We start from the raw sequence: 27,806 nt of genomic DNA, 5'->3' as shown, positions 1-27,806 counted from the left end.
ATTTGAATGCCTAAAAACCACCTATATAATAGGAATACTTGTATGTGTAAATCTTGGTTTAAGTCACCCGTTTGTAGTTGTACTATGAGTTATGATGGGTCTCCTAGGCTGCTGATTATTTTGCCTGTTTGTGCTGGCTGCTTAGCAGTGTTATGGTGAACTACCTAATGTGCGGTGCGGCCTTTGTCACTGCAATAGTAGTAATCTGCTTCTATATGTGTGTAATGTATTTCTTGCTGTGAACAAATTAGGTATAAACTATTATGTAAATTACTTTCTTAACTGTTGCTCTAAGTTTAACAAACTTCTAAGTGATAATATTTGGCTGTTAATAGTCTACATACAGAGTTTTTCACTGCATAAGGTCTAGAATTATGGTTAAAAAGAAATCTGAGTGTATTTCCCAATTCAGACTAGTACTAGTCATGAAAAATACAAATCTGAGACAAAATCTCAGCCTTTTTTTTGTAGATCAGGTTTAAAATTCATAAATTCCTCTGCAGAATTCTCTTGTAATTTTCATATTACCTGTGGATGAAGGAATTTAAATAATGAAAATTTTCAGAAAGGAAGCTTTGAGCTAGCAAAATGATTGTGGATACCTTCCTTGTATGTAACTTGTAGCCTCCAGGCAGTCCTGCTAGCAGCAGCAGATGGTATTCATTGATCAGTCAGTGTTACAAAAGATTCAGGAGCAAGAAGTTCATTTCCTTGGAAGCCCTGTTTGTGACGAGGAAAAGAAGATGGTCTTAGCTCACATAAAGAATGGCTCCTTGTGTTTGGTCACATCCTACTTCTGAAAAACAGAAGAAACCAGTAGTATGAGGAAATTTCCAGGTTGTCAGTGAGTATGAGAAGTGTTTGAATGATGGGAGAAAGAAAATATTGAAGTAAGACTGATTGTTTATTTCGCTGGGGGAGTTTTAAATGACTTTTCTCAGTGACTGGAAAGTTGAGGTCTGTAGTGAGTTCTAGGAAATGAGAAAATAATTCAGAAGGTAATGGAACACCTTGATGGGGACTGATAGGCAAATAGCACTAATATGGGTGTACATACAGGTGAATAATTCATGATTTTGATTTCATACCTCAAAGGGTAATTGAACAACCTGACATTCATTATCTATCTTAGCATTGACAAGAAAACCGCATTTGTACAGAAATGTAGCCTCTTCCATTAGTATATATTGTGATTAAATCTACACCAGAGTTTCTGCTAGTTGATTTTATACAGTATGTTGTTAGGGATAGGTCTCATGATTCTTCTGTCGGGAACAAACGGAGCAATTCTGATTTTCTTTAAATTTATTTTTTTATTTTTAGTTAATTGTGAGATAATTTGATTGCTCTAGGCATTAGAGGGAAGATTTTGAAGCCATTAAAAGATCACAGACACAAGTGGTTTTGTACACCGTAACTGAAGAACAGGGAGATTACAAAGCAGAGTTCAAGCATTTCAGCAGCTAGCGTAGGCTGAAAATGCAGTGAACTTCAAACATGTATGGAGATAGGATCAAGACAGCATCCAAGTAAATAAAAACTAAAAAAAGGCATAGTTTATATAATCATAAACTTGTGCAATATATAAATAAATATTCTGAGAATATGGTTGCTTAGAGATCATAAATGTAACTGTGAATAATTATTGTTTGCCTGGGGTTAATGCATGACACTCCCATGAGAGATCGTGCCATGACTTGGACTGTCATTGAGTAATTAAGTTTCTTTTTTTGGCTTCCCATTGTTAACTGGAAGAAGGAAAAATGTTCCAGAGGTAAATGCAAAGCTTTTCTCATACTGGGTTCCCTGTGTGCTTGCATGCAGCAGTCTACAGGTACTGATTCTTCCTAGCCATCAGTCTGAGGTATTTCTTTATGCATGTACAGTAGGACTACAAATAACCATTATGCACAGAGTTCACTTCTGCTTTGGATTGGTGTTTTGCCATGTCATTTCTGTTGCATATCACACTCTTTGTGGAGTATCTCAAATTCATCCCTGGAATTAGTCAATAGTGTTTCTGTCATGTGGGAGAAGAGAAATCTGCATGAAAATAGAAGTTGCCATCCTGTAACTGGTGTCAGTCTTCACCATAGAGCAAAGAAAAGGGACCTACCCACAGGTTTTCTCCTGGCTGGGAGCAGGAGACAGCCGACTTTGATCTCTGCATGTGATTCTGCAGGAACATATGACAATAACTGTGACAGTGATGAAGTTGATGCATCATGTGACTGTTACATGCGTGGCCATGCATTGATTAAAGGATGTAGAAGATAGAAAACTGTTGTGTGATTGTGGTACTTAACTTAGCTGAGAGGAGGGGGGGCAGAAAATTAGACAGAAATGAACCAAGTCACCCAAAAGGATTGCTCTTTCCATCTTTCCAGGTTAAAGGAATGTTAAGTGTTGGAGCAAAGCAGATATTTCATTTAAGTTATGTTTTAAGACAATCAGATTTTTCAGAAAGCTTTTATTCCAGCTGTTGTGCTGCTTGAGATATGTGTCCGAGTGCAAGATGATGTAGATAGCTTGGGAAGGAATAGGGCTGCAGCTCTGGTGCAGTCAGACTGGCTGTGGAGCTTGCAGTTGACTCAGCGGCCCGTTGAAATCAAAGAACTGTTTGATTCCTTCCTGAAGGCCAAGCAGGAAAATAGGGTGGGAAACAGAGAGCCATCACCCCCTCTGATATAGTTCCTCTGTAAAAGAGGGTGTTTTGTTTTCAGAATAATTTTAAAAGGAAATGCAGCTGTGTTAGGTTGTTAACACAAACTCCTGCCTTTTCTTTTGTATTGGAATAATTCACATATTCTGTTCCTGTAACTAAATTTGACTCCTGTGGCCTTTCACTTTGCATACTCCACCTTGCAGGGATTTGAGTTGTTTATTAATCCGCTAGCAGCCCTACGCACTGATTCTGGCTGCACTGCTACCTTCTCAGCAAATCATATCCCGTATGTTTCCCAGCTGCTGCCATCCTTAACACATGCTGAAAATGTCTCCTGGCTGGCTGAACACAAAATTCCAGCTGGCATCACCTCATGAGTGAGCAAAGCTTCCCCCTCTCTCCCGGTGCTGTTGCAGTTGCGCTGTTTCTTTGTCAGGTGGTGTGTCTCCAGGCAAGGATGTGGTGTTGCAGCAGAGCTTTGGGGGGCTGAGGCAGCTGGAAATCAGCTTTGCAGCTGAGAAGGAGCAATAGCTGCAGCACATGGGGGTGTGCATGGGGTACAAGGGGGGGTATGTGGCTAAAACAGGGTGGTGAGTGGGTGAATGGCAGTAACAGCTCCCTCTTATCTTTATCCAAGATGATACTTGCCAAGTACCGAGCTGACGGCAGTAACGAGTTTAATGATTGACTTCCCTAAGGTTTTGCCAGCAGAGAGCTTGTTCTGTTTTACTGGCAGTGAGTTCTTGCATGAAGCTGTATGGTCCACTGAAATTAAATGATTTAGTGTTGAAAAAATTTTGTATTAGTTTATGTTTACACTTGCTAAACTATTATGCCTAGTAGGGCTGTACTTTAGAGCTTACAGTAGTCCTATTATTGTCAATGTTCTGTAATAACATCTTTATTTCCTTAAAAATATTCGACAAGTTCAGTTGCTTCCTAGCTCCTAGAGACTTAACTCTGCCTATTTCTGCCTACATGCTTTGAATTTCTGCTTGTTTACAGAAGTAAAGATACTGCACATGATTCTGATGTTTAAAAGGTTACTTCAGCATCACATGGAAGAAAGAGGAAGGATAAAATCACTTACATGCTGTGATGCTGAAACATCATGTAGTTAGGCAAATATTATATAGAAAAAGGAGTGAACAGGTGAAAATTCACAGCACTAGTGTAGAAGTGTTTGTGGAACTTAGAAATAAAATAGCTGCCGTGAGTACTCATCTTTGTCAGAAAATGTGTCAGGAGTCTCCTCCTTTCATCTGGGGTTTGTAAGGCAAATTCCAGCATCAGGGAGTTCTGCCTTCACCTATTTTGTGCTGTGAAGCTGTTAGGCTTTCTTCTTTGTTTTGTATTTTTAAGTGCTATGTGCTATTGGCAACTTTTTAAACTATAAAAGGTAGATCTAGTGCTCTTATCTGCATTGTTTCCTGTTACACTTTCAAGTGATTGCAGAAATAGGGGTTGATATGACACACTGGTTTTTCAAGTGAGAGAGAACTTGTGACCTCTTGTGTCTCATCTCCATTTAACATTAAGGTTTTGGACAGGGTCAGCTTCAGCTCTTGGTTTTGAATTTGATAAGGGATAAAATCAATTTTTCTATTCTGACTCTTCCTGATCTATGTTCCTTTGGAGACTTACAGTAAAAATGAAGTGCGCAACATGTTATTCCATCCCAGGGAAACACCCTCTTTCCTCCTCTCTCCCCCCACCATTTAGTTATAGATGATGTTTCTCCCTTGTACAAGAGCCTGAATCTGATCTCCTTGTCCTTGAGATGTTCCATATTTGGAGGGAGTAGGGTGAGAGGCTGGAAAGTGAGACAATGTAAACTGAGGGAGCATGTGGAAAATATAAAGTTCTAGTACTCATTTTTGACAAGAATGTTTGTGTTGTATTTGTCATATATTAATGTTGCATTTGGAATATGGCCTGTAGCTATAAATGGAATGATTGTGTAATTTAGCTTGATTCAAGATCTACTTTACTAAGCCAATATGTTGCCATTATGTAGCAGAGCATCAAAATACATTAGGGGAGTGATAACCTCTACAGTAAATCTGTAGTAAACAAAACCAGCAAAAACATTGCAAATGCTTCAGCAGCAATGGAGCTAATGAAACCTTACATCCCAGGGCTTTGTGTGACTGATTCTATGCAGGAAACTGATGGACCTGGATAGCTTTTTCTCTACTGGCTGAGCAAAACCCAGTGTAGACACGTGATCCAGAGGTGTGGGCCTAATGCATGGCCGGTACATGGTGTCCACCTAGCAAGCCACTGTGCCACAGCAATAGGCAGGTCAAGCAAGTGGCATCGGAGGCCACATGCAGCCCTTGTGCCATATGCTGTGTAGGACTGTTGGCCATAGAATGGTTTGGTGTGGAAGAGACCCTAAAGATTATCTAGTTCCAACCCCCATGTTATGGGCAGGGACACCTTCCGCCAGACCAGGTTGCTCAAAGACTCATGCAACCTGGCCTTGAACGCTTCCAGGGGCATCCATAGCTTCCCTGGGCAACCCGTGCTAGTGCCTCGCCACCCTCATAGTGAAGAATTCTTTCTTCATATCTCATCTAAATCTGCCCTCTTTGGGTGTCAAGCCATTCCCTCTTGTTCTATCACTATACACCCTTGTTGCATCTAAGTGTTGGAAAACTGTCCACTTGTTAAATTTGCTTTAAAGTGGCTCTGAGACCCAAAAATCTTCCACTGAGGGTTGCAGAGGGGTGGGATAGCTGGTATTGCTTGTTACCAAAGCAGGATGATATGAGCGCTTTCTTCTCTGGAAGTGGGCTCACAGGCAGTCTGCTTTTATATTTTGGTTTGTTTGCTTGTTCAGTGCATTTTGAGTCTCTGCTTGAAGTAATCAGAAAGGACAAACTAGACTGCGTGGATCAGAAGGCATCCAACTGGCTCTAAAGGATTACTACTGCTCACATTTTAGAGTGGTTTCTTGAGTTACAGGGAGGGCTGGGACTTGGTTAAGACCACACGCGCCGAGTCTGTTACTGACTACTTAATAAAACTGGTCAATTTTGTGAGTAACACCAATGTATGTCAGTGGTGCATCCATAGTTTGAACAGGAATTGTGTAAATAGGAGTCTCTTCTTGGTGTATCAACAGGAGGTTGGGGCAGGTTAGCTTACCTTGTGATTCTTAATCAAAACTTGGCTAATTCCAATCATATTTGTATTGGCTTATGAGTGATAATTACAGAATTAGATAGATGTTTAGCTTTGGCTTTTTGGACCTTTTTACTTGATGTGTGTTTTCCCCTCTGAAGTTTTGCAAACAACTACTGTATGTTCTAACTGCTTAGAGTTGAGTTTCTCTGTGTGAATAGTGAAAACTAATTCTGCTCATTAGAATTAAAACAATGTAGCTGCATTGTGGTAAAAATTCAGTTCTGACACTAGGGACAATTTTATTTTTAATGTTTTTTAATGTTGCCACAGCAGTAGGAAAACCAAACAAACCAATACAGGCAACAGATTTCAGCACAGGACATGGGAAAACTTAGAGGCTATTGTATCATCTTTCCTAAAAATCAAAGCAGTGTAATGTTACATGGTGGACAGGGCTGCCTTCTGAAACTGAATAATTACATGTTTTAAAAAAGTGTTATTTACTAACATAATGGAGGAGTAGATCTTGACATGAAACCTTCATTTCAAGGCTAAAATCCATGTGTGCCAACTAACTGGTGAAAAGGTGCCCTGTGTTGATTGGTTTATTTAACTTTCTTCCAGAAAATGGCATTCTCTGGTGTTGTCCTTCCACTGCATGGGAAGAGCCTAAAACAGCAGAAGCTGCTATGACATCTCCCAAAGCATGTCTTTGTCAAGGTCACAGTTCTATTTTTGATGCATTTTGTGCAAATGGAGATAGGTATGGTAGGTGCTTGACAAAATATTTTTATGCTGAGTGCCCCAAAAGGGTAAAATTAAACAAAAATGCAAGTCTCTCATGTGCTTATGTAAATACAATCTGCTAATGGCTGTTATGGTTTGCCTGGGCCTGTGTGCAGCCTGGCTTGCCCATCAGCAGATACTAAGCTCTAAAAATAACCTGCTCTTTTTCTTTCTTAGCTTGCAACCGAAAGTTTCTGAGGAACATGGGTAAAAGCTGGAGGTTCTGCTGTTAAACCACAGAATATAAAGCTATGACACCTTTATATAAGCAGGTTCTCCTGGCTCATTCTGTGCTATCAAATTTGTACGTAGCTATGCTGAAAATACAGAAATCAACAGATCTTTCCCGAGTGTGTTTGGAGCAAGAAAGGGTGACAGAGATGTGTGCTTTGGAGCAAACATTTGGTAGAGGTGTAGTATGCTGAGGGTTATTACATGCATGGTTGCCATGTTTGAATTCAGCTCTTCCAAGGTGTTGATGGTTTGAGTCTGGGAGAGCGTTGGGAAGTAGTTTCTGTGCTCATCTGCTTTCTTGGGCATCTGAGTTTTAGCTGCTGCTTTGGGGAGGACACAGTCCTGGATCCTGGGCTAGATGGAGGCTTCCCTGACCTAGTACTGCCAGTTGTGTGGGGCCTTTATGTCCTTCTCTGTCATAGACGATGTGGTGGGCAGGATGGTAGGTGTATCACGTGGAATAAATTTATAATGCAACACTGGATAAAAAGGCTTTGCCTGTAGGGAAAAAATAATCAGCTGTTCAAACAAAATCAGACTGTTTTGCACTGAAGTAGATGAGCAGTGCTGGTGTGGATGTTCTGTTGACTGCTAAACTTGTAGGAGTGACAAAAAAGAAGGATAGCACAAGGATGAGGCTGAGGTTTTGTGAAGGGTACTTCAGAAATCTATTTAATGTAGCTACTCCTGTTTAGCAGTAGAAAGTATGATAGAAAATATATGTTAAGCTGGAAACTGAAAGAAGGTTCATGTGAAAAAACTGAAGCCTGTGTATCTGTGTGTGTGTGTATGTATGTATGTATACATACAGATATAAGGAATCTTTTTGGCTTTATATATGCAGGTAAGAAACCCTTAATTCTGTTGATTAATGTTATTTGACAAGATGACTGGACAAGAAATAATAATACAGAGTAATGTATTTTCTTTGCTAGTAGGTTCTTTTTTAAAATGGAATTCTCTTGATGTGCACTTTCTGTAGAGTACTACTTGGAGAGGTTGCTTACTTAGTGTTTTCTATGTGTTGTGTCTATGTAGTATGTTATAAGTTATAATTGATGTATAACATATTAGAATATACTTTTTAAACTAGTTTAGTTGGTATGTTTCTTTTAAAGGAATGGTAGAATTTTATGGATAGAACATACTAAATACATTATTCACCAAGTAGCAGGTGTAGAGTAACTTTGACTTTTAAGACCAATTGCTTTTCTGGAGGAAAAAACTTAGCCTTGGGTAAAACCATTGCATTCATATACAGCTTGTAATTAATTGTATTGTAGTTGGGTGAAACTTCAGGTTGATGAGCTCTGTAAAACCTCACTCAATTTTCTGATTTAAGGGGTGGTTTTGGAGAATGAGTCTTTGAAGAGGGTAAGAAGCAGTAAGAATACTTAAAGTTTTCAAAGCGCTTTGGGATCTGTTTTAAGTTTTTTCAGGTAAAGCTGGATTTGTATGAGAGTGAAGATGGTGAGCAAGTTACACCACAAACCTGCAGGAGAAACAACAGGAATGACGCAAGCTGTTGTAAACTTTGTCTCGTGCAGGGAGAACGTATTGCTGAACTTTCCCTGATCTACATCAACAAGGGATGTAATGTGTCATGGCTAATATGCAGAGATGCACTTGGAAGGTGAAAAGCATTGTATGGGTTGCAAGACCCTGTCTTTTCCTCGTCAGTTGCAAAATTGAAGTCTTCCAAGCTGTGTGTAACTTGAAGCTGGTGGCTCACATAGTTGGAAGATAGCTAAAATTCACAGTTGTTGCTATGTTTTATTCACCAAACACAAGTTTCACTGCTCTGTGGGGAGACAGATTTTGGTTTAGATTGTCCAGTGGAATCTGGAATCTCAGTGAGGAGCTTAAGCTGCCTTTTATTTTTCCTCCATTTCTGCTCTACAACTTCAGCATGGATATTAACTGAATTGTGAAAAATTGCCCCATGTCAGTCATGATGGCTAACGTTTATTTCCAGGAAATCTGGAAGTACCCATGTGGCTGACATTTTGGTCAGCATACTCCAAAACCAGAGAAATGCTGTATAATCATGAAGGCAAGAAAGGATGTGTCAATTTTCTCACTGTTTTTACTACCTGGGCTTTTCATAGGTTTTGATTTGGAAGAGGGTATTGTGAAGGATAGCAGATGCTAGATCTGACAGATGTTTCTGGCTTCCTTGAGGCAAGGTGCCAGCTGGGCTCTTGCTCAAGTGTCATAGCAAATGATGTTGTGGTTTGGTGGTGGTTTGGTTTTTTTTTGGTGTTTTTTTTTTTTTTTTTGAAAGATTTTGGGAAAGCTCTGTCCCTCCCTCTTGCCTTCTTGACTGCAAGGATGTGTTGCTGCCTCATGTTCAACTTGGTGACCACAAGGACCCACAGGTCCTTTTCTGCCAAGCTGCTTTCCAGCTGGGTGGCTACCAGCATACATCGGTGCCTAGTGTTGTTCTTCCCCAGGTGCAGGACTTTGCACTTCCCCTTGTTGACTGTCATGAGGTTCTTGTCAGTTCATTTCTCCAATCTGCCAAGGTTCTTTTGGATGATTGCAAGGTCTTCTAGTGTATTTGCCACTCTTCACACTGCAGTGTCACTATCAAACTTGCTGAGACTGCACTCTGCCCCATCATCCAAATCATAAATGAAGATGTTAGAGGATCAGACCCGGTATTGACCTCTGGGCTACACAGGTGGTTACTGACCTCCAATTCAAGTTTGTGCCACTGGTCACCACATTCTAGACCCAGCCGTTCAGCCTGTTTTCAATCCACTTGACTGTTTGCCCGTCCAGCCCTGTACATCATCAGCTTGTCCATGCGAATATCAAGCATCAAAAGTTTTTCTGAAGTCAGTAGACAATATCCACTGCTCTTCCCTCATGTTCCAAGCCAGTCATTTCATTGCAGAAAGTTAACGTGCTGTAGAAGCTGGAAGGCATTTAAGCCACAGGAACCTGCAGATGAAGAAGTAACCTTTAACTGCCCTGTACATTTCACTGTTCTGTAATTGGGTAGAATTGCTGCCTCAGTCTATTCCTAAATGCAGGGCACTACAATGTGATTTAAACTACTACTATTAGCTACAAATATAATCAGTCCTTCACCTTTCATGGAACGCCTGAGAATAGATTTGTGTATGTGTGACTGAAATGTACTGGTTATGTCCGTTCTGTCAGCTTTATAACAGATAAGTTTGCCTAGTAATTGACCTTCCATCTCCCCAGCTTGGTATTGAGACCCATGTAATCTCTCTGTTTCTCAATTTCCTCATATATGTAGAGCTGGGGTAACATTGAGTGTCACAAAATTCATTTTAAAGAGGAATGTAAGTTTTATGAAACACTTGGATGCATGGAGAATAACTGGGGAAATGCACATGCTTCTCGAGTGCAGCACGTGGAAGGTATGCAATAAGTAAAATGACCGGATGTATCTTAAACTTGAATGCCAAGCTTTTAAAAGATATCTGGAATAATGATGTGTTTCTTCAGCAAAATAGGAATTTGGAGTTGCACGTTCAATAGGATTGTATCATAGTAACTATATAGAAAAGAACCTAAGGTTTTCTGACTTCTCAGTGCTTTACTAATGAATGGGGTATTCATTAGTTTTGTTTCAGTTGTACTTACCAGCATATCCTTCCTGCTTGCAAAAGGAAGTCTTTGTGATATCTTGTTTAACTACAGCATAAATGTTTTAAAACATAAACTATATGAGGTAGAAACTGCTGTCTGTTTTCTTCCATCTGAGGGTCTGGACCTAATAACACAGGGTGTTTCTTATCCTAACAAAGTAGGTATTCCTGCTATGGATAGCACTTTATGAAAGCTGTATTTAGATTCTTTTGCAATTCTGTTTATTTTAGACTATTTTATATATATATGTAGTATATATATACGCTATATATACTATTATAGATATATATAAATATATATACATATTATATATAATATATATAAATATATAATATATATAAATATAGTGAGGTGGACTGCGAACTGGCTGAAGGAGAGAAGCCAGAGAGTTGTAGTCTATGGGGCTGAGTCTAGTTGGAGGCCTGTAACTAGTGGAGTGCCTCAAGGGTCAGTACTGGGACCGGTATTATTTAATATATTCATCAATGATTTAGATGAGGGAATTGAGTGTACTATCAGCAAGTTTGCTGATGACACTAAGCTGGGAGGAGTGGCTGACACGCCAGAAGGCTGTGCTGCCATCCAGCGAGACCTGGATAGGCTGGAGAGCTGGGCAGGGAGTAACTTGATGAAATATAACAAGGGAAAGTGTAGAGTCCTGCATCTGGGCAGGAACAACCCCAGGTTCCAGTATAGGTTGGGGAATGACCTGTTAGAGAGCAGTGTAGGGGAGAGGGACCTGGGGGTCCTAGTGGACGACAGGATGACCATGAGCCAACACTGTGCCCTTGTGGCTAAGAAGGCCAATGGCACCCTGGGGTGTATTAGAAGGGCGGTGGTTAGTAGGTCGAGAGAGGTCCTCCTTCCCCTCTACTCTGCCCTGGTGAGACCGCATCTGGAGTATTGTGTCCAGTTCTGGGCCCCTCAGTTCAAGAAGGACAGGGAGCTGCTGGAGAGAGTCCAGCGCAGGGCAACGAAGATGATTAGGGGAGTGGAGCATCTCCCTTATGAGGAAAGACTGAGGGAGCTGGGTCTCTATAGTTTGGAGAAGAGGAGACTGAGGGGTGACCTTATCAGTGTCTATAAATATATAAAGGGGGAGTGTCACGAGGACGGAGCCAGGCTCTACTCAGTGGCAAACAATGATAGGACAAGGGGTAATGGGTACAAACTGGAACACAAGAGGTTCCACTTAAACTTGAGAAGAAACTTCTTCTCAGTGAGGGTGACAGAACACTGGAACAGGCTGCCCAGGGAGGTTGTGGAGTCTCCTTCCCTGGAGACATTCAAAACCCGCCTGGACGCATTCCTGTGTAACATTATCTAGGTGTTCCTGCTCCGGCAGGGGGATTGGACTAGATGATCTTTCGAGGTCCCTTCCAATCTCTAACATACTGTGATACTGTGATACTGTGATATATAATATTTTATATAATATACTGTGAATAGACTACTGTTAATGAATACATGATCTTGTCAGTGGGGGTAAAATGAGATGCTCTTCAAGAGAACTACAGTGTGTTTTTTTCTTGGCTGCTTAGTATGGTATCTGTGGCTGAGCACGTAGTTATCTGCACATAATGAGTTACTTTTAATCTGGGGTTGTTGAGCATGTAAATCAAGAGGTTGGTAAAGCTGAAAATCATACTGAATTTTTAGTGAATGGAAGAACTGGGACTGATTGCAGTGTGGGCAAATAGAACCCACATACTCCTCATCCGTGTGAAACCTGGGTTTTGTTTGTTGGGATTTGGGGGGTGGTGGGGTGGGAAGGTTTTCTTAAAATAGCTGAGAAAAATTTTAATTCCCAAAATTTTAGAGTTCTACGTTGTACCACGTTCCTGATACCTGCAGTCCTCTACGTACCCATTTCATTGTGTTAAATTATTTCTCTTGCTGAAATAATTTAATATATAAGCCAATTATTTTGTAATTTTGTTGGATTCTGATTATACTTTCGTACCAATTAGCCACCCAATATAATACTGTTTGTGGATTATTAATATTTATGAAAACAGAAAAGAATCTGTTGCTAAAACAGGCACCCTAAACATGTTTGATTTGTTTTATTTTGGGGCTTTTTTCCCCAAAAAAGAATGTGTGGTTTAATGAAGCTACTGATATATAAGGTAATCTGTAATTTGGAGGTTGGATGTTTTAACATGTGACATGATTTATATTTAGCACAACTCCTAATTAAAGGTTAAACTGCAAGTGTTCTGTACAGCAACTTTCAGATTAAAGAGTAACTTCCAAGACTTAGAATTATTTACATTGAGACTTTTTTTGGCAAAAATACTTATTAGGAAAGGAAGGAAAAGCATGTTCCAAGGTCTTCCTGTAGTGTCCCTCACTGTTTCACACAAGTCCTAGTCATGATTTTCCATTTGGTGTATGAATTCTGAATGTCTAGTATGGTCTGCTGTAGGGGTTGCACATTAGTCTTGTGAACATGACACAAGCGGTTGATTACATTACCATGAATGTTTCCCAAGTTATCTGGAAATCTTCAAGACTGTGAAGTTCATACATAAAGTCCTACGGGATTAGTTAAGTTGCCGCTGGCATTCTCCATTCTTTTTAACTGTGGAGAATGTCTGGCAGGTTTTGTGAGGTGTACTGGCAAATCAGTTCTCACTAGTGTGCAGATGTACATGTTAAAAAGGCCGGGGAATCCCAACCCTGACCTGAAAAAATTACATGTGAAATTAAATTTACAATACTTGTGTAAGGTGGTTCTTAATTTGCTGAGGATCAGCTTCCACAAGAGGCATGAAGGCATCCTCTTCCTTTTTCACTTGGATGTCTTTTAATAGTTGTACTTGAAAATTACCTTTTCCAGTTCCTTTGGAAAGAGCAGCAGTGGGATTCGTGGTGCTGAATTTTGAATGTATAGAAATACATTTAATTGAAATTGTTTGATGTGTAATTTGCCACATTTTTATGCTCAGAGAAAAATTAACTTTGAACTAAAAAACCCCCAACTTTACAGATTAATTTTCTCTTTATAGGACTTCCAGTTTTTACAGTGGTACTTGAAATTGTAAATACCCTGGTTTATTATGGAAGTAAATATTTTGGCTAATGACAATAGAATTTGTGAGTACTGTACACAGTATTATTAAAAATAAGTTGTTGTGCTTGCATAGAATAAATACTGCCAAAAAAGCCCAACCAGAATGAAGGTGTAATTACACACTCCAATGATGTAAACTGAAATGGTAGTTTGTTCAATGGCGAAATGTTAATGGTTTTTAACTGAAAAGCTTATTTTTCCATTTCCAGGTATTGCTTTGTTTTTGCTTTGGGATACCTCACTGTGTGCCAAATTACTAGAGTCTATATCTTTGATTACGGACAGTACTCCGCTGATTTTTCTGGGTAAGGACAAAAATAATCTTTCCATCTTGTCCTCCTGATTGCTGGTGTACCTGGGTTTTTTCCAAGTTAAGCGTGTCAACCTTTTAACCTTTGTGAGAAAGCTGGGTGTGTGCTTATGTCTTTGTACACATAAAAATATATAAGTAGCTATGCTTTAATCATGCAAATTGAGACTATGGGGAGCAGTTGTGTCTTGTCAGAACCATTGGTGCCTTGTCTGTTGCCTGCTGTTCCTGTCTGAAGGCCGTAAAGGATTTGGTGCATGATTTTTTTGCTTTTACTTTTTTCTCCTAAAACTCTGTTACCACCTGTGACAACATGATGAATCTTGAATTGTATCTGATGTACTCGTGTGCCTGGCACAGTCTGATACCACTTTGTGAGGAAAATTGGAATGTTTTATTGAATTTAGCTGTTTAGCTTCTTTCTTTTTTGGTTTTGTTACATGTTCCAGAAGGGGAAAGCTAAGGAAAGAGGCACCTGTGTGGTGGAACAGTCACACAGCCCTTGGAAACAGAAAGCTTTGTCGATATGTGCTCTGATTTTATATCATGAGCTTAAACCTGTATTTGACTTGAGCAGTAATTAGGAGCAAAACAGAATTAAGTAGGGAAAGTAAAACAACACAACTGGTGATTCTTTCTTACTTCAGTCACAAGGAACCGAAGCACAACATTTCCTATAAATGTTTGCCACTGTGATTGTGCTTTTGGTGATTTAAAGGAGAGAATGGATTTTTGGGGGAGAGTGTTTGCTAGTCTGCTTAAAACAGTGCAGTAAATACTTTCAGGAATACTATGAATGTCAGTGGTCTTTGTAGTTTAGTATTACCTGTATTGTGTAGTGGAGCTGTGCTTGGTAGCCTTGGTAGCCTTGTTGCTTTTCAGCCTTCATTGATAACAAGTATGTAGTCCAGAAACTTAACTTGTAGGCTGAATCCAAAAGCTTTATGGTTAAGTTTGTCTTTTCTGTCATGTTTAGCTGGACCTTTCCTTCTGAAACATCTTTCTATGTTTACTCCTACATCCAAGTGTCTACCTTCAAGCCACATATCCAAGTTCCAATTGTAGTCAGTGGACATCTGACTGATGTAGACAGTAGAGCCTGAAGGGCATTTCAGCTGCCCTACCACTAAGCTCAACCTTAGTGTGAACTGGGTCACTTGCCAAATGCCTCTGACTATTGCTACATCTCCACTGGCTATAATGAGAGTTTGCAGCATAGATATATGCATAAAAGCACTTTAAAGTTAGGTTCACTGATTAGGGTTATATTAAACCTTCACCATTACAAATGAAACTGTAAGCCAAATGCTGCCCCTTCCAGTTCACTATAGGGCCAAAATGTGTAACCTTGGCAGGGATCAAAGCTCTGAGCTTACTCCAGAAACAGTATAATTGCACTTGTTTGTTGCTGCTCCCAAAACTATCAGTAGAGCTTGAGCACATCATTGCTCAAATGTGACTCTTGGTTTGGTGTTGGCTCAGATTTCTACTAGGTCTGAACACATTCAAATATTTAAGAGATCTGTGCTCTGGATAGAACTGTTCTGAAGCCTAGATCCATCTCTCTGATTGTATGTTTGAGCTGCCTAATTTAAACCATCTTTTCATGCACTAGTTTGGGACCTTGATGTATGCATCTGGCATATACTGGACTGCTCCCTTGAGGCCTGAGACAGAGATTACTTCCAAAACAGGGGGAGAAAGAAGATGAACTGAAAGGGCTATTTTCTGCCAGTTTTCTCTAGTTCTAGGGGAAGAGAAATTAGCTCAAGTAAATTATAAAAGTTGCCTAACCAGCGGCTGAACCCCAGCACCAGCAAGTTCTTGCAAAGATGTTGGCATGGATTTGTCTAGTAGTTGGTCCCAGAAGAGCTTTGAATATCTGTTTATGTAGATATTTCTCCTAGCATGCCATACCCACCTGAGGTGTCCCAGAGAATCTGCAAAATGTTTAAAGGAAGGTATCAGTGCACTGACAATGGAAACAGTGGAGAAGACCTCGTGCTGGAGGTGCAATTGCTTGTGCAGGGTTGAGTGGTCCTGGCTGCAGTACTAACAGATCCCAGCTGCCAGTAAGGCTTCCAGTGCCTTCTTGCCTTTCTGCCAGCACCTAAAACGGATCATTAAAATTCTGGTTCCCAGCCTTCCTGTTCCCAGAAGGACTCTTCCTCTTTTAGTGTCTAGATTGTTGCTCCTCAGCCAAATCCTTGATGATACTGGAATAGCCACTTGAGAAGCGAAAGAACACTGGGGTCTGCTATGATAACAATGACAGATGCATCAGTGCCGCTAGAATTAATACGAGGTCTGACAGAACTCCTCCTGGGCTCCATCCTTCCACCAGGCAGGATCCATGCTGTCACATGTCCACTTACAGAAGGACCACCCATTATGTTCAGAATCAGTTGATGATTTCTGCCAGCACCAGGCAAGTCTGCAGCTTAAATGGTAGAAAGAGATATGAGGGATTTCCAGACTGTCTGGTTTTGTTTAGTGTTTCTTTCCTTGCTGACCCTTGCCTGTCATTGTAGTCTTAGTGTCAGGATTTTGGGGCACTGATAATACAGTAGGGAAAACCCTTTTTCCTTGATTGCATTTGGAGGACTGAAAGTATTGTGTGTTTTGAAATAGCCATAACATTAAAAAAACTGAATTTGTCAGACTGAGCCATCTGGCAGAACACTGGCATTTCCCTGTCAGTGAAGGAGAACTTGATGGCTGTTGGATTTGTTTTTCTGTGCCAACTTTAATATGTTCTAAAAAAGGCCAACTGCAGTCAAAAGACTTGAACAAAACTATATGCCTATCCTACAGTATCATTGTTTTGTTTGGTCTCCAGTTCAGAAGCTATGAGGTAAATACAGAGTCCCTGATGCATTTTTGAGATCTGATTCCAAAGTTAAATTTTTAAATTCTAATAATTTACTTCATGCTCTCCCCCATCCTCTCTTTGCCCCCAGTTAAGGGGTTCTCAGTGCTGGGATTTGCATCAGTCAAGAGCTCTTAAGTACTGTGAAGATTGTATAATTTCTCAATATAAAGCTGACTTGTTTAGGTAGGGAAGAATGTATCTTGGACAGTTTAAGATCTGCTCAAGTGTACCAAACTCAGAACAAACTGAACTCTCTTATGTGGGCTCCAACATAAATTGTACTGGGGTTTTGTTTTGCCAGATGTGTTTACTTGAAGCAAATAATAATTCTAGATGGAAAAATTAAGCATAGGACTGAGTGTTAGTAGAAACAGTGGAAGTGGTCTGAATATCTAAATAATGTATAATATTTTTCAACATTGGTATATTTTTATTGTCCTTTCCTTAGTGCTGCAGTAATTTACAATGTACTTAATTGCTCTGATTGCCCTTTTTTCTTTACTCTTCCCACTGTAAAAAAAAATTAAACTGTTAGTGGAAAATAGATCTGAAACACTGACTATGTTTGTGGAACCTAACACTGCGATAAAAGGCAGAGGTTATCAAATACTGCATCTAAGGATTAAATTATTTTCATTGCATTGAAAAATCTGAAATGGTTGGAGCTCCAGAGACTAATCACTTTATCCTTGCGTTGAAAATCTTCCAGTTGAGAGTAACTAACCTGGACTATTAACATACGCTTTCCCTGATGTTTACCTGTGAAAGAAAAGCTGAACTTTTTTCTAATTTATTCTTTCTTTTCTTAAAACAGTCCAATGATGATAATTACACAGAAGATCACTAGTTTGGCATTTGAGATTCATGATGGTAAGATTTCTTTGAACTGTGTTTAATTATCCATAGCAAATACATTTTAGGAAAGTTAGTCATGAGTCAGTGAGTTACTTTAGTCCAGTGTGTGTGTTAGGACAAAATATGTTTTTGTGTCTCAGTTGACTCTTTAGATGCTTGCTAATGAAGTGCCAGGAAATGTTGCACAGATGCTGCAAAAGCTCTGAAAATGCTTACATTGTGCAGAAGATACTATTTATCAGAAGACAAATGGCACTTCTGGGACCAGTGACGGAAGACCACTGACATTATTTTGGGCTGGCATATTGATCCTGAGAATCGGCTGAATAAATTTGGAGATCATTGTTGCTGACAGGTTGCTAGGAAAAGTACGTGTCACTTCAGTCATTGAGCACCTCTTAGAAGTCTAATATGTGCCATGTATGCTGATTTTCATCATGTGCTTCATTTTGTTTATTATCATAATTACACTTGCTACTAACTTGTCAGTGTGAACAGGGAGATTATCTAACTATGTTTCTGTCTTTTCTCCCTTCGGATTTATACGTCAGATAAGTGGGCTCTAGTTATGACAAAAATGAATCCTACTGTGGGTTTTCCTGGGTAGGGTATCTAAATGTTTAGTTACCTTTAAATTCAAAGGGGTAATTTTCATTTTAATGTTTGATAATACCATCTAATAAATCTTGCTAATTAGCTTGAATCACTTGGAGCTCCAGCTGCTGGTTGAAGATTTGGGAGTGTAGCCCCAGCCACCTGGATCAAGCCACCTGTTCTTCTGAAATGTCTTTAGTAACATTATGTGTGGAGTTTAATATGTTTTTGTCTCGTATACATCCTAGCTTTAGTGCTGTTGGTGTTCCATTTTGTTTCCATTCTTGTCAACACTGTCTAGAGAAGCCTGTAGGAAACAGCACAGATGAATATGAAAAGTGGGGAAAGCTATTTTTGTAAGAATTCTTGTAGGAATCAAAATAAATAATGCTGGTTGATGTTTAATATCTAGTTGATGTTTAACTTCCAAAGAAAATTATTCAGAAGTATTTGTCTTGCAAACTATAATCAAATAGACTACAGAGTACACAAGCTAGATGGAACAGCTTATTATGAGGAAGTAATAATTCTAGTATCAAAGATAAATGCTTTCTCGTATTATTTTGCTTGGGGAAAGAGCTGTTCTCAATTTGCTGACATCATACACAGGTAGTGGAGTTGTGGTATGGGAAAAGCATGTGAGTGTTCCTGGTAATCTTGAAACAAATTTTTCATTTAATTAGGTGTATTCTTAACTTCCTACACAAACCAGTCTATTTTTTTGTTCCCTACTTATATTAACTCAGACAATTTCTGTTTTCCTCATAAGCCCAATTTACTTTCTGTCTAAATTTCTTGTAGATGTGATTGAATTCTGAGGATAAACCTTGGAATTCTGTTCCTTGCTGACCTCGTATCAGATATCCTTTTGAGTCTTTGTCAGCCCGTGGGGTGTAGCTGATACTATATTGGAAAACTGTCTCTGATTGCAGTTGTCCTTGGGTTGGATGATGGCCATTGCTGGGAGCACAGTGTGAACGTGACTTTCAAAAGTTGATGTGACCAATGTGAATTCAGGAGCAACTCCTGGTTTGGTGTCAGGAGATGCAAAGAAAAGATGTAAAGGGGAAATGGATATTATACTGAAGCAATGATTTTTAACCATAGACAACTTAAAAGGGGTCCATCATGAGAAATCATTGAAAACAAGCCTGCTGTCAGTGGGGTTTTGTTCACTGTATGAAGGTCCATGCTTGCCCTGGAAAATACTTTGACATATACTGATGGGCGAGGAGAAAATGTTGAATATCAGTAAAAGTGATTAATGGTACTCTGAGCCTGTAGTCATATCAGCTTGGCTATATTAATTACAAATTACTTTATTTTCTGCTCGCCTTGTTTTTTATGCATGTCCAAGGAGAGGTAATGAAAGTAAAGAGCTGAAAGAAAGGTGTTTGTGATCTTGGAAGATCTTGGTAGGCTTCAAAACTCTGGTTGTAGTTAGGGTGGCTTTGTGGTAAAGAGACATCTGAACTCGATCTTTTCCTGGCAGCCTGTTTGTTGTGTTCAGCTGGTTTTAGTGTTAGATTTGAAAGTCCTGAAGAGAACTGGATGTAATGATGAAGACTGTTCACTCATGCTGCATAGTAAAGAGTCTGTCTAGCTAATTCCAAGTTGAACACCAGTACGGAATCCCATAAATAAATAACTATCGCTAGAACTGTTACATCCCTGTGCACTTAGTGTGGACAAGGGAGTTTAAGCAGGAAAATTCTATGCAAGTTGCATAGATCATTTTAAGCTTGCTGTGTAATGCTGACTTCAGAAGGTTGCATGGATCACAGGTTTACATGAGTAAGTTTGGAGTACGTCTTTGGTGTACTCTGACATTTGGGACTGAAGCCCTTGATCATTCTTGCCTTCTTAGAGTTTCTTGTTACTTTAATGAATGCTGCCAAAAATGAGCAGTCAATATATTAAAATTTGCCTTGTATTTCTTGTTGGTTATCTTCAGCGTTACACGTGTATATATTCAAAGGCAGAAAGGTTTTTGCATTATTTGGAGACTGCTTGTGGCAGTACTCATACTTTATGTCATTTAGATTTATTTATGCAACACTTTCGGCTAATGGCAGAATTAAGGGAGAAGAACTTTTTTTTGCTTCAGATCCTATATTCTGAATTGCCATAAAATTTAAGACTAGCATATTTTGGAAAATCAAAGTTGCGTTGCAGTTACTCTAGAAGTAAGGGCCTTGTCTACAGGTGCAGGTTAGAAGGGCTATAAATTGGAGGATTATACTTGCACAAGAAATTTCTAGCTAGGAGATGGTGGCAAGTAAGGAAGCTTTTGCTATTTTAACGTACTAGCAGTTAAGCAGGGGAGAAGAGAGATACTGCCACTCTGCATCTTGCAATGAGTTCATATAGCATTTTCTCTTTTTGCTTACAACCTAGTCATCCCCACAGAGCCTCACTCATTTTACTGCAATTCTGCACGAGATGATGGATCTTTACAGGAAAAGGCCCATATCCAAATCTAACCTCTCTAATCTCTATGCGCTTTGGCAGCTTGTTTTTAATTCTAGTGCTTAATGAATCTTAAAGAGTCTCTTCAGATGTTTATATTCATAACCCATTGAAGTTCTGGAGTTTGCAATGTATTTATTTTTGAATCTCCAAGCAATTCAGCCTGCATGACTAGGGAATGTTAGACTTGATATTTGATATTTAAAAGGGAAAAAAATCTTCTCACAGCTTCCTCCAAACTTTTTCTTATTTATTTAATTAAACTAAATAATACATAAAACTTTGAAGGCAAGTTCAGTACTGCTCTACAAAACATGAAATTTAATTATTCAAAAGCTTTTTTTCATTGCATTTTTCCATAAATATGTGTGGCTAGATACAGGTAAGAAACCAGAACCATAACACCCTTCTGTTCTGTCAGCTGCTTCTTCGTTCCCAGCGGCTGCTCATATGCTTTCCGACCGCAAAAAGAAATAAACTCTTTGTTCCTGTGTCTCCTTCTCCCATCCCCTGCGCCCCGGTGTTTCAGCTCTGTAGTTGCTAATTTTTAAAATGTGTTTTTCCTGGAGTACTGCTTGCTGTTTTTTTTTCCCTCCTAATTATTATTTCCTCCTATGTATCTGGTGCTCTCCATTTTTATAAGCATCAGAGTAGATACTGATTTAGTAAGGCACTGCGTTTACTGTGAGAACTGAAAGGAGAGAAAGTACAGGGAATACGCAACTCAAATGACTTTTTTTACCTCTGCAGTTTAGTTTGATTGATAATTGGTGAACTGTGGTTAAAGGCAAGTCCTTCACCAGTATTTTAGGTCTCGTTTACTTTGTTCCAACATCAAGCTATTAGGCCAATGCCTGGATTATTTTATGCTGTTTTTCCTCATATTGCTATTCTACTATTACAAAGCTGTAAGATTTCCAAATAGGCTATTAGGGCCTATTTCTCCCTGCAAAATAATGAAAGCATAGCCTCTGTCTAGTATGCCCCCTGAGAGGAGAGAGATTTCAATGGACAGATAAAATAAATGGAAAATGGGAAGGAGAAGAGGAAAAAGAAAGGTGATGTTAGAAGAACTCATGTGCAAGCACTGTATTAGTTGGGATGCTACACCATGCACCTGGGAGGTTTTTAAGGTCTTTTTTATTATTATGTAAATTAGAAAACAAATTTCTTGCTGGTTTGCGGCTAATGAGCAGTCCCAACCAATGTGCAGTACCTGCTATTACATTAATGGTAGTGGTATTGTTAGCTGTTCCTGAGCAATGTAATAGTGTCAGAAGTACTGAAGAATGTTTCTTGATTGAGTTGATATAAGTGTTTCTCCTTTATTTTCAGTTAACTCAATTATTTCATTTTTATCAGAGGCAAATAGTTCCCTTATTCAGCAGAAAGACACTGCATCGCTCTAAAGGCTTGCAGACAACTTTAGTATTGGTCTGCTCTGGCTCAAAGGCTGGAAATGTGGATGTACTGAAGCACTGATCAGCTTATGTATTTTGGTACATGAGATGTGATATTCCAAATTTATTTTAAATAAATACCTACAAAACCAAAACAGGATTACCAGGCTGAATTGCTGACTGTCACAACATGAGCCTGGGGTAAAAAGGAACATACTGTGTTTTGGTCAGCTTCTGTGATTAAGTGGGGATTCTTTGTTGTAGTGAGAGGTGGTCAGTTAAGAATATTGTTATCTTTATGGAAATGTCTCATAAACTGTTAATGCACGTTTCTGATTTTGAATAGGCTTTATTATTATTGTTATTATATCTTTTAAAAAGTGTATTTGGGAAGGTATGAGCAAGAGAAAAACTGAACAACTCTTGAGACAGAGGTGGGCAATTATGTATGTAGGACTAGATACTCGTATGGATTTTTGATAGGTGGCCATGACCCATCTCCACTTTATAAATGCTGGTATTATAACAAGAAAGTTGCAGCTGTTTAACCAAGAATGTTTTTCTCTAATTTGTCTGTTAATTATGTCGGTGAAACTGCCATGATGTGTGGATCTGTATTTTTGGGAACTTGATTTCTTCTTATGTCTGGGAGTGCCTTCTAATGCTCTCTCCACTTGTCTCTTGATCTATTTTCTTTTTCTTAGGTGCTCCCTCTTGTGTTAGCGACAGCATAGTCATTATTGTTTCAGTATCTGTTACCAAATAACTTTGATTGCAGTGCCATGTACATTAGTGTTTTAGAGAATTGTATTGTATTTCTCCCCTTCGAGCTCTTCAAGTGTTGTTCTGGACCGGTGTTTGCTTGCATGGCTCTCTGGATATCAAGACTTCTTATTTTTCATGCTTTTTGTAGTTTCTTTGCATTTTTACTCAACTGGCATCTTTATCTGTTTGCTTCTATTCCTGCTGATGTACTAGTAACAGTTAAAACTATTATTGTCTGCCTGTCTTCAGGTCTTAAACTATTTAATAATGGCATGCATTTGTGCTCAGCTGGTGATCCATTTCACAACCTCAAAATTGACTGGAATTACAAAAGAGCCTCTGATATGATCTCCATGTTTAAGATTATCATTGTAATGCAGGCTTATACCTAAACAATATTAATAACTGATTAGCCAGGTTGCATGCAAATACAAAGGTGGATATATTCAAGCAGATTTACAGCAAAGCTGGAGTGGTGCTGTAATGTGATTGTAAACGTTGTGTTATTGTAGTGAGAGCATGATAGTAGTCATAATATGCCTTAATAAAGTCTGCAAGGCAGGATATTGGTGTGTACCTTTGGGATACGATCTCTTGAGGAGGAATGAAATGATGCAACTTCTTCATGATCTAGACAGCTGGGGATAAATTTTGCTACCAATGATTTACAAAGTTCTTTTACCAAAGAAAGAGCATAGGAGTATCTCCTACTTTAAAGATGAGAAAACTAAGTTATGGTTCCTGAGTGACCAAATGACTTCACCTCTCTAACAGATGTTCGATAAAAGCCATTTTCTGTAATCCCCACTGTGAGCTGGTAGCAACTAAAAGCTGCAGTTATTGTAGTAGTCCTGTTTTAGGACAGGAGAAAACAATTGTCATAATCCCCAGAGAAAGGTTACAAAACTTCATGAGTTCCCTAGCAGTGGTGTACTGTTAAAGTGGGTTTTTTTCATCTCCAGTGTGAAGTAGGTAAGGAAGAGCTATGAGTAATGAGGCCTCTGTTCCCATGGGCAGATACACTGCCTGGGAAATATTGAATGGATATATATTAATTCATCTCTCATTAGATAAGTGTCAGTATAGGAGCACCTTTTCCATATGTATTTCCTATGTGTTAAAAAATCTTAACAGTAGCTTCCTGAAAGCTTTTGAGAGTATGACAGAGGCAGAGATCAATCGTTTCCTTGTGCTTGCATGCTGCGCAGAGGTGATAAATGGGCCTTCAAGCCGCTGAGAAGACATTTAAATGAAAGAAGCCTGCAACAAACTAATTCAGGGAGTCACTGAAGTGACCTCAAAGAAATTGCTGGCTGGAGGGAGATCTTAGTGAGATAGGGAAATGAAAAATTCGTGGAGGCTTACTTCTTTGTGGTATGTTTGAGACAACAATTGTATTGCTCACCAGGTTATTTAGCCCTTAGTGACTTATTACGTATGTATATAACTGGAACCCAGTTCAAATATGCCACTTCTTTCTTCCTCACCTCTCTTCTATTTGTCTAATTACCTTTATACAGTGGTTAGTCTGGCTTTGTGCAAGTTCACTTGAACACACTTAGTGACTGCATCCACTTTCTGACTAAAGGGTGTGAATACTCATGTGGAGTATAACCGTGAAAGATGCTCCTGCTCGGGTCAATTTACATTGTATATGCTGTGAGACTGGAGGCTGAGTACAGGCTACTTCCCTAGAGGAGTCATGTCATGTGATCTGCATTAATCTATAGGAGGTTTTGTGTCTTTTTGTCAAAGATCTGCTGCTGAGAACTGTAACCTTGCAGCCTTGAAGGTGAAAGGGCCTTTCAGAATGCTCCTACAAGGAGATGATGTGAAATGTAATGATGAGGAAGAGAAGCTGCCTGCATGAAGTTTGGGGTGACGCTTTGCCCTTTAATTTCTTGCCTTGAATGCAGGTGAATAGGGGTCACTTTGCACTCTGAAGGATCAGGACTGAGGAAGGTATTTTTCCAGGTCATATTACAGGAGAGGAGATGGCAAGTTGCTAACCTGTCCATATTCTCAGCTACTTTTTAAGATTAGAAGTGCAGTTTTAAAGTTGTAAGTGTGTATAAGTCACTGTTCATGGAGTCATATGAAGACAACAGTGTTATCTTTTTTTATTTAACAAGTATTTCCATGAGTCATAGAAATAAATGAGATTTGGCTTCCCCTCTACCCCCCTCCCCGTCTGTTTTTGTCTTAAGCTTGACTGATTTTGATACCTAAAAAATAAAAAAAAAAAAATTAACTCCAGTTAATATTCTCCTAATGTCCTAAAATTGTCCTTTTCTCTCAAATATAAGGGTTCCCCTCTGGATTTACTCGCATCAAGGGGTGGGGCTGAAGGCAAGTTTTCTGTGACTAGAGAAGGATCTTCTGTCAAATCACCTATTTTCATAAAACACATTGAGATTTTGTATCTGTATTACCTCTGCTCTTTCATCAAACTTGGTTAGAAATTGTTTGTTGAGTTTAGGCACTGCTAGGGAGGAAGATAATTCACATGGGATTCCATAACTTTCCTTTGGGAAAACTGTGCTCATAAAAATAAATTTCTTATTGCTTGTGATGGCAAAGGAAACTTGCAAATGTGAATGGCAGGGAATGGACGTGTGTGCTCATGTCTGAACCAGTGGAGGGGCTGCAGAAGGAGCTGAAGCAGTCAGTCACTTTGGCAAGCAGTGCTGGCAGCATAAACCAGGACTTGTTTGAAGGCAAGAGCTCTGCTTCGTCTCTACCCCTGAGTTAGTGGTTAATACTAATTTTAAGTGCTGAAGGTCATATTTTTTCACTTTTTTAATGGGAGTGCAGATTTTGAAGCCCGTCTTTCAGGGGTAACCACCAGCATTTCAGAAAGTGGTCCCTATGGCAAGAAGGTAAATTCAGTCTTGCTGCTGAATTTAGACTTGGCCTGCCTGTTTCTGCTAGCAGGGGTGAGGGCTTCTCCTTGATGCTGGTGAAAGACTTGAGAATGTTTTAATGTTCTCACTGGACCTTCTTTGCAATCTTTAGCTGCAGCATGAAGGTGCTCTTGAGGTCTGCCTTAACTTTTGAATTGTTTAAATCTATCTTGGACTGTGTTCATACTGTGCCTCGAGTCAGTCATCAGTGAGATGTCCCTGGGTTACTGCAGTGTTGAAAGAGGCTTGGGGCTAGTCAAGTTTCCATGACTGGGAATAAGGGGGGTTAAAATTTGCAGGCTTTGAAATCTTAACCAATGTAGAGGAATTATTTGTCAGCATCTACTACAAGCCATCTTAATGCTTTCCTGAAATCCATGTGATTTCAGGTGTAGGTGCTGTTGGGTATAACTGAGGATACGAGAGTTTATAATTTTGTCAACAGTAAGAATTGTTTGCTCCAATTCCAGCAAAAAATTTTACATGATGTAGTACCACTGAAATTGCTTGAGGACTTAAGAAATTACATTGCAGCATGCGGCTTGCTCTAGTGAGTAAAGAAACTGTTAATTCATGTGTGGGGGTTTAGCTTTTCTTTATTTTTCCTTTTCCCTGTCCTTTTCCCTAGGAATGTTTCGGAAAAATGAAGATTTGACTCCATCTCAGAGGTGCTTGGCTGTAAGGTAGGCTTTCAGGCATCTCTGTGATTCTAGTTTTGGGGTGGAAAGAAGCTGGTGTTTTGTGTGCTGCCTTAATGCTCTGTGGAATTGCTAGTTTACATTCAAGATAGAGAGTTTACCCATGTAAAATGGATCCATGCTTTTTACGTTTGTAGCTTAATTCATACATCTGTTCTGGAAAATATCGCCAAGTTTTTATTCTTAGTAAAGAAAAACATACTAAGTTCTATGCAGTATATGCAAGTTAATGCCGTATCAGGCAGGAGAGTAGTTAACATTCAGTACACATTTAAAGTAGTTGGTGAAGGAACATGCTTGTTTAATTCTGGTATTTAGTATTTAACTTACATTTTCCCCTTTCTTCATTCAGGAGACTTGAGAGTAGCATATTGTCCTGGGCAAAACAGGCTTGACTTGAGGCATTTTCCTTAATTGAAATTATTGCCAGTTAACGCAAACCTTTGTTTACCAATTCAGTTACTGAAGGGAAAACAAGGAAGCCTAGAGTTGAACAAACACGCAGGGAAACACCCTTCCTACTCCTTCCCCAGGCTCAGCTTCAGACATCTCTGCTGTGTGAGGAGAGTCACCAGCGTTCAGGAGATCTGTCTGAAAATGCTCAGTACAGATTGGAAAGAAATAGTATGTGTAGAATGTTTTAAGCTGTGATTACCAGAGACACACAAACTGCTTTTCTACATGTGGGTTTTACTGCAGTCAGAGTAAGCAATAACATGGAGTATGACTTTTCCTGCTGTGGAAATTCTGTAGAACTACACATTCCATCTCACGAGTTGCTTGTCTTTGAATTACAGACGCATGCCAAGTCTACTGGAGTATTTAAGTTACAACTGTAATTTCATGGGTATCCTGGCAGGCCCGTTATGCTCTTACAAAGACTATATTACTTTCATTGAAGGCAGATCATACCAACTGCAACAGTCTGAAGCAAATGGGAAGGAAGATACCAAATATGAACAAACGGATCCTTCCCCAAATGTAAGATGTATGACTCTTGCAGTGCTGATGCTTACGTAATCATTGCATGGAAAGCTTGGTTTGCATTGTTTGTTTACAGGCATAACTTCTGAGCTGTATCTGGAGTTCATTCATCAACAGTATAGCTCCCTGCTCATAAATACTTACTCTTTTCTAAGGCAGGTTTTCTCCATGGTTTCCAGTCTGGATCTTGTGGATGAAAGCAGATTAAACTGAAGCTTCCTAACAAGCTTATGTGGTAAAAAGCTGTCTTTAAATTAAAACAGTTCATGCATGTTTCTTCCAAAGCATATACTGTCCGTAACAACAGTACAGACAGTACCGTTACAGTCCTGGTAAGGATGAAATGCACATTTTGTCATTTGAAAGCTGAGCCTTAAAAGTTCCAGTAAATTTCCATGAGCATTCATAAATTCTTTTTAATATCTTCTTGCAGCAA

The 27,806-nt window shown here is 39.3% G+C and overlaps 1 protein-coding gene across 3 annotated transcripts in view; it reads left to right on the top strand.

Annotated features, from left to right (window-relative positions):
* Window positions 1–27,806, top strand: part of MBOAT2 (membrane bound O-acyltransferase domain containing 2) — a 167,105-nt gene that overhangs the window by 123,122 nt on the left and 16,177 nt on the right. For all 3 annotated transcript variants that reach the window (XM_061460780.1, XM_061460779.1, XM_061460781.1), the window contains 4 exons: window positions 13,730–13,825; window positions 17,517–17,572; window positions 26,317–26,371; window positions 27,184–27,367. In XM_061460780.1, the coding sequence (XP_061316764.1) occupies window positions 13,730–13,825; window positions 17,517–17,572; window positions 26,317–26,371; window positions 27,184–27,367 (391 nt within the window). The remainder of the gene's footprint in view (window positions 1–13,729; window positions 13,826–17,516; window positions 17,573–26,316; window positions 26,372–27,183; window positions 27,368–27,806) is intronic.

Source organism: Pezoporus flaviventris, unplaced genomic scaffold, assembly GCF_033815535.1.
Source record: "Pezoporus flaviventris isolate CSIRO_AGI_PZ_B2104156 unplaced genomic scaffold, CSIRO_AGI_Pfla_v1 ptg000031l, whole genome shotgun sequence".
Taxonomy (NCBI): domain Eukaryota; kingdom Metazoa; phylum Chordata; class Aves; order Psittaciformes; family Psittacidae; genus Pezoporus; species Pezoporus flaviventris.
Note: the sequence above shows the minus strand (reverse complement) of the source record. Positions and strands in the feature narration are given on the sequence as shown.